General features: G+C 52.0%; 1 protein-coding gene across 1 annotated transcript; it reads right to left on the bottom strand.

The window, feature by feature from the left end:
* Nucleotides 1-1359: 1359 nt before the first annotated feature.
* Nucleotides 1360-8632, bottom strand: NRSN2 (neurensin 2). The gene is given in 4 exon segments (XM_059897239.1): nt 1360-2177; nt 3870-4064; nt 8337-8438; nt 8441-8632. Coding segments are annotated over 4 exon segments (915 nt in total). The 3' UTR covers nt 1360-1751.
* Between the last annotated feature and the right edge of the window lie 1255 nt (nt 8633-9887).

Genomic DNA, 9887 nt, shown 5'->3' with positions numbered 1-9887 from the left:
GGAGAACAGTTCGGGAAAGTTGAGTTGAGGTTCAACATGTAGGTGAATTCAGGTGGAAATCCAAGCCTGGAGCCTGGGAGTGAGATTTGAGAATAATAGTCCCCACCTAGGTGGTTGTGAAGGTTAAACGAACTCATGTCTGTGAGGCCCTGAGAACAAGGCCTGGCCCCCAGTGAGTGCTAGTGGAGGTTAACTGTTCTTATCTTCCTGGAAAAGATCCCACCTTTGGCTCCAGCTCGGGCTCTTAGACCCCCTCCTCACATCCCTCTCAGGGATGGAGACAGAAGTTTGTCAAGAAGGCTGAGAAATTTCTCATCTCATCTGTAAAATGAAGATAATCATCCACTTTCTCAAAGGATTATCATGAGGAGCAAACGAGAAATAATGGATTTAAGTGCCCAGCACACAGTAGGTGCTCATAGCAATTTCTTTCTTCCCTCCCCAGGCCCTGGTGGTCAGGGAGAAGAGAAGCAAAGTCAGTATCCATCCCAGCTGTTTATTGAAAGGCAAGGTGGGGGGGGGGGGCGGTGGAAGGGTGCAGAATGGGGAGGGGCAGTAGGGCCTGCTTTGTGGAGGAGGACTGAGGACCCTCCCAGGAGGGCTGCCCCCACCCCCATCCCCACCACCTTGAGACTAAAGGGGGAGGGTAGAGGCATGAGCCTTGGGCATCTCTCTCCAGCTGTCTTGGAGTTCCCCCTAGTGGTAGAGAACAGAGATGATGCATCTGGCTGGGGAGCCTGCAGGATGGAGGGGTTGGTGCCTCCAGGGGCACATTTGTACAGGGTGAGGTCAGGACCTGTAGGTGATGGTTTCTAGGCGGGTGGACTCTGAGGGGCAAAGACATCCCAGTTCTCCTGCCCCCTGGCTCTTAGAGACCATTTAAATGCATGTCCAAAGTATCTTCTGAGCCACCTGGGACCATTAGGCATCAGCTAGTCTCTCTGGGCTGAACCTGTGCCACCCTTGGGGGTCCCCTGGAAGCCAGGAAGGTGTGGGGTCCTGCTCCCACTGTGGAACAAGATCTGTTCCAGGAGTCTACAGACGTGGGTCTGAGTTCCTGCAGACTGCCAGCCTCCCTCGGCCACCTCATCTGTAAACTGGGGTTAGTAATAGTTCAGGATGGGGTGGACTGGGGGCTCTGATGTCAAGATGTATAGAAAACATACTGTAAGGAGTAAATGTTTTTGCACCATCCTGGTCCAGGTGAGCATCTTGGACCCATCCTGAGGCCTCCTGGTGCAGCTGACAGAGGGAGGGGTCAGTGGATAAGAATGACCCCACTACCCCTCCCCTTACCTTTGCCTATGGAAGGTAATACTTATATCCTGGGGAGAAAAAGAAAGTCATGCAACTCTAGAATCTGGTCCAAACCCTTCATTAGTGCAGAGGCAGGAACTGATGGTCTGAAAGGGTAAGGGGTTTGCCCAAGGTCATACAGAGGAAAGAGTGGGGATAGGTTGAGGGAGTTTTCTGCCCTTGAATGGCTTTGGAAAGGAGGAATGGGTGGGAAGTTTTGGGGGGACTCGGGGAAGGCTGGCATCTTGGAGGACTTAGGGCCCTACCCCTGGGAGGGGGACACAGAGATGTGAGCTCCAGACTTTCTGACCTGGAGTTGGACTTTCTGGGGGCTTAGATGGAAAGGGCCCCATTGAAAGGGAGAAGTTAGGGAGACAATGGGAAGGTGGGATGTGGTGGGGAGGAGGAAGGGTCCAGACCCCAGGCCTGGCTCTTCCTCTGGCCGTGAGGGCAGCTCAAAAGTCCCGCTTGGGCTGGATGGTCTGCACAGAGGATTGCCCAAAGTGGCTGGCGGGTGGTGAGAACCAAGACCGGCCACTGGCATCGTGGAAAATGGGGGACAACTGCTGCTCCAGCTCATCCCCGAAGACCTCCATGTGGCCATCGGTTTCAGTGTCCAAGGGTTCTGCTTTGGGGTCCTGGCTCAGCCAGCCAGTCATGGCCCAGAACATGCAGATGGCCAGCAAGATCCCGGCTGCCCCGCAGAGCACAGTGCCTGCCAGGCGGCAGGTGCCCAGGGCCTTGTTGTAGTCGGCTGCCCGCTGATCCAACACCAGGAACTCGCCCTCTCCGATGCCCTCCAACTTGGGGGGCACTGCATAGCCAGTGGTCAGGGCTGCCAAACCCAGTAGCAGAAGCAGGGTACCTGAGGATAAGCTGATCTGGAGAGAAGCAGACAGATTGGGAGGCAGTCAGGGTCAGCTGGGGCCCCAGGCCAAGGGATCACCTTGGATCCCAGTTGGACTTAAAGGTAACCCCTTGGTCCAACCTTAAAAGATGGGATCATAGACACACCTGCTAGGATCTAATTGACAAGGGCACAAACTGTCATGTTCTATTTGAAATCTTGAGGTCTCTGAATTAATTTCCCTTTCAGCTCCCACCTAGCAGTGGATTTCTTCTGCCAGCCTTGAGTCCCCCTGAATCATCATTTGGGTCCCATCTTATCCCCCTGTCCCATCTACCCTTTACCTCTATCCCTCTGTTGGGTTAACTTCTATACAGCCCTCAGATCACATGCATCTCAAACCTCACCTCCTCAGGGAAGCCTTCCAGGATGCCCCTGGACTGGGTCAAGTCCCCAGCTCTGCACTCATGCAAACGCTGTGCCCATTTGCTCTTCAGTGCACTCACTTTGGTGCACACCTGGACGTGTACCTTGGTTACTATGTAAGTGATGTCTGTCTGCCTGCTACACTGGACTGAGAGCTGGGAAAGCCATGAGATCAGAGACTGCCTGTTTGGGTTCCCAAGGTGTCTTCCATGCCTAGCACAGTGCTGGTACACAGCAGTAGCTGAGAGAATGTTTGCAGAATGACTAAATGAACCACAGCTAGGAGCTCCTCAAAGACAGGGACCACATCGTCTTAAATTCTGTGTCTCCAAGAGCCCAGCACACTGCTTGACAATAAGAAGATGCTCAAAAACTTAAAATACATACTTTCTCCTGGAAGTCTTCCCAGATCACCCCAGGCACTGAGGGCATTTCCTCTCCTGCCATCCTCTGCACACCTGGCTGAGGTTGTGCATTCACTGTGCAGGTTGGCACCTCGCCTTCCCACTAGAGTGAAGCCTTTTGAAAGCAGAGAGGAGGAACCCTCTGTCTCAGGCTTCCTACAGTATTTATGAAAGAGCATTGTAGGGACCCAGCTCACTGCCACCTCCATGCCTTTACTCACATGGTGTTCCCTAACTGACCGCTCTCCATGGCTGGTATGGACATTGACTGTTCGTTTCTCTCACATCTTCTACTGTCCTGGCAACAGTCCCCCAGTATATCTTTGGGAAGCCACAGGAAGATTTAAGTGAGGTGAACCCTTCTTCCTGCCAGTCAGCATATACCATCCCTCTGGCCATAGTAATTAGTTCAGGGCTGGGCAAGTGACCCAGTCAGAGCCAATGCAATACTTGCCGGGACTTCTGGATGTGAAAAGCATTGTTTCTTTTCTGAAAGAAATACTGGATGAAATTCTGATTTCCCTTGGAAGGTGTGGAGTGAGAGATTGAGGGTCAGCTTGGGAGCAGTCATCTGGAGAACACATGGGGAGAGCCTCAAACTAATGGGCTGCAAGGATGGGGGTGCCATGGGGAGCCTGAAGGAAATCTTGAGTCCTCAGTGTGATGCTTTGAACTGCTGGAGCGAACTTTGCCTGAAGGCACCCAACCTCTGGCCTTTTCTATAAAATGAGCAATATTTTCCCTTTATTGTTGAAACTCATCTGAGTTGGGTTTCCTCTTGCTTGAACATGCAAGACTCCTAATTGCTACGCAGCCCCTTTTCTTTCTATCCACTGATCCCACCTCCTCCCTGAAACCACAGGAAATCACAGGAATTGCTCCTCCTCCCACCTTACCTTCCAGCACAGTGAGGGCCAAGGTCGGTGAGGGCACAGTACAGGAGGCCCCTCAGGGTCATCGCTGAGGGGGGTACCTGCACAGTCCTCGTAGAAGAGGTGCAGATAGGAGCGGACCCCATACCACTTGCCATCTTCCACGTTGGGGCCTCGGCTGCAGCCACAGGGACGCTCGCAGCTTGGCATCCTGGGTCCCTGTGGGGTAGGCCAGGTGCAGTGGACAGAGGGAGGGGGCAGTGAGGGTTGCCCATGGTGATTCTCCAAGGCCCCCTGAATCTTTGTGCTACTTTCACCTCTCCACCCATTTTATTTTTTTTTTTTTTTTTTTTTTTTTTTTTTAAATAAAATTTTTTAAAAATGTTATGCTTTGAACCACTAAACCCAATCTTGGGGATTTACTCCCAAGCCAGTACTTCAAAAGCAGAAAGAAAAAAAAAAAAAAGAAAGCTATCAGCATAAAGTTACTTTCTGCCAAGGCAGCCACAGGAGAGAAAAAATCTTTAAATACAAAAGGCCCACAAACTGAGAAGAGACAAAGTATAGCAACTTCAGGGAATATTCTACAGCCATTTAAAAAAAAAAAAAAAAAGGTCCATGAAGATAATAGATACACAGCAAGGTGCTTATCATGTAATATTAATCAGAAGCAAACTAAGTTATATGTGTTCTAAAATTATAACAAATGTATTCACTCACGTGGGAATATATTAAAAGGATACCTAATTGAAAGTAGCTCTACGTGAGTTTGAGACAAATATTTAATCTTTTCAAATATTATCATGGTTTAAAGGTGATGTAATAATAGCATTTTTTCAATTTAAAATAACGAGTTATGCAGAAGAGTTGAAATAATGACGCTGGAAAATTTTAGCCAAACTGGTCTGGACAGCTCTGTGTTCATATTTTTGAACACTATATAATCATAATAGATTGTGACTCAACCTTCCCACCTCTGTGCCTTCCCTTTTAATTACCTCTGTCACCTCTAATTGCTCCCATACACATCCCTAAAATATTCTGGTTACACAGAGTACCCCAGAACTGTACCCCGGGGCTGCCATTCCTGCTGATGAGTTCGGAGGCACTGATCCCAAACTTCTACTGCTTCTTTTATCTTCTTGTAAGTTTATAGGATTTGATTTAGGGCCTGTCCTCAATTTAGACCATTAGGATTCTCCTTGCCATTAAATGGACTTGTGTAAATCTACAATTTTGTGCCTACAATGTAAACCGATAAATGAAATGGCTAACAATAACAAATTCACTCAACAAATATATATTAAATAACAGGCACCATGAACTAGACCCTAACCCTCTATTTCTCTCTTAACAAGGCTTTGATCCATGTAACTTACAGCCCATCTACTTAACCCATCCTTTCCACTGGCTTAGAATCCTGCTGCAGGGACCATGTTCTGGTTGTTCACACTCAAGGCTTCCTGCCTCACCATATACTTGAGTAGAGGTGTTTGCCAATTACATGCAAACATATCTCTGTGTTATATCTAATTCATCTTTGATGTTTAAGATGATAATAACTGCTATCATTTGTCCCTCTGATCAGCCTTTGCATGTTATTTCAGGGAACCCTGAGGTCTCATGTCAGTCAGTGAGAGCAGCAGAGGGAACCAAATGTCACAAAGTACTCAGAACAGGAGTCCTCCTGAGACAATCCCATTAAAGCTGAAGAGTTTTTTTTTTCTTTTTTTTGGTCATTGTGATATGTGATTTATAAGAAGAAATATATATTTGGTCCTCCTCCAGTTCTTGGCACAGAGGTCCTAAAACCCCTGGAATTTCTTAAGTGATAAGAGCAATAAAGGTGAAAGGCTTGCCTTTGGTTATTCGTAATAAGCCCCTTTAGATCACACCTGAGTTTATGCTAATAAGGTGACTTTTCTCCACCCATTTTAGAGAGCTCACACTCATAGCAGAGCCTGTCCTTCTGGAATCCTGGCCTGTCTGAGTATAGTGAGAATGAGCCAAGGCACTGAGTGCTTAGCCCACAGCCTGGCAATTTGTTGGTGGCAATAAATTTGCATGTTTACTGTGGAGGCCACCCAGTGGCTGGAACTGTGGGTTCTGGAGCCTGGCTGCCTGGATCGGAATCCAGGATCACCACTTCCTGGCTGTGTGATGTCAGACAAGTGCTTTCACCTCTCTAAGCCTCAGTTTCCTCATCTGTAAAACACAGCTGATAATCATACTTGCTTTATACAGTTATTGTGTCCAGTGCCAAGAAATGATAGCTTCTGTGACTATTATTACTGTAATTTCTTCATTATTATTTTATCCTGAACTTCTCGAGTCCCATGTCTAGAGTGAGAGCTTCTTATCCCCATCTCCTCTCCAAATCTCTTCCCCTTAATTTCCCTGCCTTTCAAGGTATTCTGGGCTGAAAGTGTCACTGTTGACACTCGTCCAATCGGGTGGAGTTCCCCAAGCTGCAAGGTCCTAAAAGATCCCTCCCCAGGGCTGCCCCTCAGAAGGCAACGATCTCCAAGTCCCAAGGAATCTTGACTCCACAGAAGGTGAAAGTCAGGGGTCCTCAGGCTTAGGTATTCTTAGGCTCAACGTTAGATTTCTAAAGAAACCTATCTAAGGACCTTTCTTTTCACAAATGGAGACACTGGGGCGTAGGGAATGGAAGGTACTTGTGTATCCAAACATCCTTAGGACTAAAAGCAAAGGGGGTGGGGGCTGCTGGGGAAGGACTGGGCTCCCCCAATCCCATGATGGCCCTCAGTCCCTCTGAGCAGCTTCAAACAAAATGAAGCAATGTGCTTACACTGAAGGATAAGACAAATTTCTAGTCCCCTCTCATTTCCAGATGTGATCCTCAGATCCCTGTGTAGAGAGACTCACCAGCACACAAACACACAGCACAGAGAAACACACACACACACCAGAGACATACACAGATAGATGCACATACACACACACCAACACAGACACACAAACACCACAGACATATACAGACAGGCACACATATACCACATAGAGACACATAGAGCTAGACACACAGCACAAAGAGACGGACACTCAGACACACCACACACACACACACACACACACACACACACACACAGAGCCACAGTGTGTGCTGGAGGTAATTCTATGGATCCACACCAGCACGTAGAAGTGCTGCGTTAAAGCCTGTCTATAAATCACAGCTCTCCACAGCCCTCACCCGAAACTCAGGGGAAAAAAGGGAAAAGGGGTAAGAGACAATACCTCCCCACCCCCACTGACATACAATGGGGAAAGGCAGAGATCAAAAGCGAAAGACAGAGAAAGAAGAGGGCGAGAGGTGGGGGAAAGAGCCGGAGCTCGAGGGAATGGGGGAGGGGGAGGGGTGGGGCTCTGCAGAGGGTGTGGCCAGAGCGGGCACCAACCCGGGAGATTTCAGCTTCCTCACCCCGGCCGGCGGGGCGGTGGGCATCAGTGCAACGACCATTAACTGAAGATCCTAGGGGACGGGGCGGGGCGGGAGCTCCGGGATCATAGGTCTGGGTTAGCTCCTCCTCCCCTGCAGCTCACTGTCCCTCTCCTCCAAATATACATCACCCGATCCTGCTGGCATCGGAGCAGGAAGGTGACCTTGACGCTGCCTCCCCCTCGACCGGGCCCCTCCCCTTCCTTTTAGGGTTGCCGGGAGGCGGACCGGCGGTCTGGGGGAGGGTGGGAGAGGATGCTGAGAGCCCCGGACCAGGGTTGCCAAGGAGCTGATTGGGAGCTGTCCTTAGGCGGGATGCGGGAGGGGCTCCGTGAGCAGGGAGAGGGAAGAGGAGGGAGCTACTGGGTCCGAGGGGTGGAGGCTGCGGCTAGGAGGCGAGCGGTGTCAGGCGCGAGGGCCCGAAGATGGGTGGAATCTCTCGCCTTTATGGGGCCTCGCTCGGTTCTCCTTCGCAGACCCCCAGACCCGCGCACTCCGGCGTCCAGTGTCGCTCAGGCCTGAAGGGACGCTGTCTTGGGGGGTGAGGCCAGAGAAATCAGGCCAGCTTCCCCCGCCCCCACCGCACACTGTTTCTGAGCCGACCACCAGTTCCCCGGTCGAGATTAAGTGCATCCTTTCCCCTAGAGGGAAACTGAGGCAAAGAGGGGGCGGGAATGGGTTTTCTGCAGAGAGGTGGGTGGGGTCTTGTCCTCTGAGGCCTCCGCCCAACCTACCAACCCTGAAGTGTCTCCGGGCGTTGGGCTGGCGAGATTTCTGCCCCTGCTACTTCCCTGACACCTTACCTCGCAAAGCCCGAGGCACACCAGGGCCGGGGCGCCGCCGCCCTGCCCGGGGCACACCAGGGCCGGGGCGCCGCCGTCCTGCCCGGGGCACACCAGGGCCGGGGCGCCGCCGTCCTGCCCGGGGCGGGACACGGCCGGGCTGGGGACGCGGCAGGGGTGGGGGCTCTCCAGATCCTGGGAGGAGGCGGGGTGGGGGTCGGGCCGAGCGTGGGGCAGGGCTGAGCTCACCTCTCCGTCCGCAGTCTCCGCCGAGCGGGAGCGGGAACGCGAGCAGAGCAGAAGCGGGTTGTGTTGGCGCCTGCGCCGCAGTTGGGGGGCGGGGGTGACACGGGGGTGGGGGGGCGCCGGCCCGCCCTGAGGGCTGGCTCTGCAGATTTCGGACCCCTGCAGGATTGCGAGCCCCGGTCCCCTTCCAAGAATTCCCTTCTCTCTCTGAGACCCCAGGCCCCTCGCGGGGACCCCATCATATCCCTCGACCCCACCCACTCATGCAGTCCCTCAAACTCCTCGTCTGACTGTCCCATCACCCCCTCAATCTCCCAACGCTCTGACTGAAGACCCTTGACTTCACTGAGCCTTCATTTCCGCACTGTATCCTCCGTTCCTCTCTGGGCCTCCATCCCCCTCATGGAGCCCTCACCCCAGTGTACAAACGCTCATCTACTGGCTGCGCCCCCATCCTCTTCACAGACTGCTGGCTCTCTCGTTGAGCCCCACCTCTCTCCTGCCGGGTCCCTACCAGGAAGTCCCCTCCTGCTTGCATCAGGAGCCCCTTATCTGACTGCAGTCCTCACCCTCTCACTGAGTCCCCCATCCTCTCTCCATTCTCTCCCTCTTTGAGCCCCTACCCCTTGCTGAGGATCAGCGCCCCTTATCTTGAGAAGGGAGCTGGGGTTGGAGAGAAGCTGTTGGGAGAGACAAGTCCTTTCCCTTCTGGAAGGATCCTCCCTTGTTCTCTCTCCCAACCTACCCCTAGCTCCGTCCTGGACAGTGTGTCCTCTGGCCCATCTCCCTGGAGAGCCAGCCCTTGCCAGGCAGCTGAGTCTACTTCATTCCTTGTCGTGTGCCCACCCACAGCCTTGGCTTTGTCCCACATTCACTCTATGGGCTTGGCAAAGTCACCACACCTCTCCAAGCTTCTTCAGGCACCATTGTGCGCACGTGCTTTTGTGCCCTGAGTGTCCGTTCCGTCTCTCCTCGGGCTGTGGGCCGGGGACACAGGGATGCATAAACTCTGCAAGGTGGAGACACATCCTGTTCCTTCACTGTTGTATCCCCGAGCCTCACAGGGCACTTGGCATTGAGCAGGCAGCTCAGTAAACACCTACTGAACACAGACTAATAAAAATAGCAAATATATGATGCTGAGTGTAAGCAAAGTACTTCTCTAAGTGCTATATATGTACTACACCCATTTGACTCTGTGTGTGTGTGTGTGTGTGTGTGTGTGTGAGAGAGAGAGAGAGAGAGAGAGAGAGGGAGGGAGAGGAATTCCTAGAGCTCAAGACTGAAGCCCTCCCATGTGACAGGAGATGAACCTGGAGAGGCAGGCAGACGTGAGATCCTTCAGGGCCTCACAAGCCAAGATAAGGAGTCTGGACTTCAACCCAAGAGTAGTAGGGAGCCATGGAAGCGTCGTAAAGAGGGGAGGGGTGTGATCTGATCTGCACTCCGAAAAGATCCCTCTGGCTGTTGATCCCTGGGAAGAACAGGATAGAAAGCTCAAGCGAGGTAGGAAAGAAATCCGTTAGGAGGCTCCATGTCAGAGATGACGATGTC

The sequence above is a fragment of the Balaenoptera ricei genome, chromosome 15 (genome assembly GCF_028023285.1).
Source record: "Balaenoptera ricei isolate mBalRic1 chromosome 15, mBalRic1.hap2, whole genome shotgun sequence".
Classification (NCBI taxonomy): domain Eukaryota; kingdom Metazoa; phylum Chordata; class Mammalia; order Artiodactyla; family Balaenopteridae; genus Balaenoptera; species Balaenoptera ricei.
This window is presented reverse-complemented; position numbering and strand designations above follow the sequence as displayed.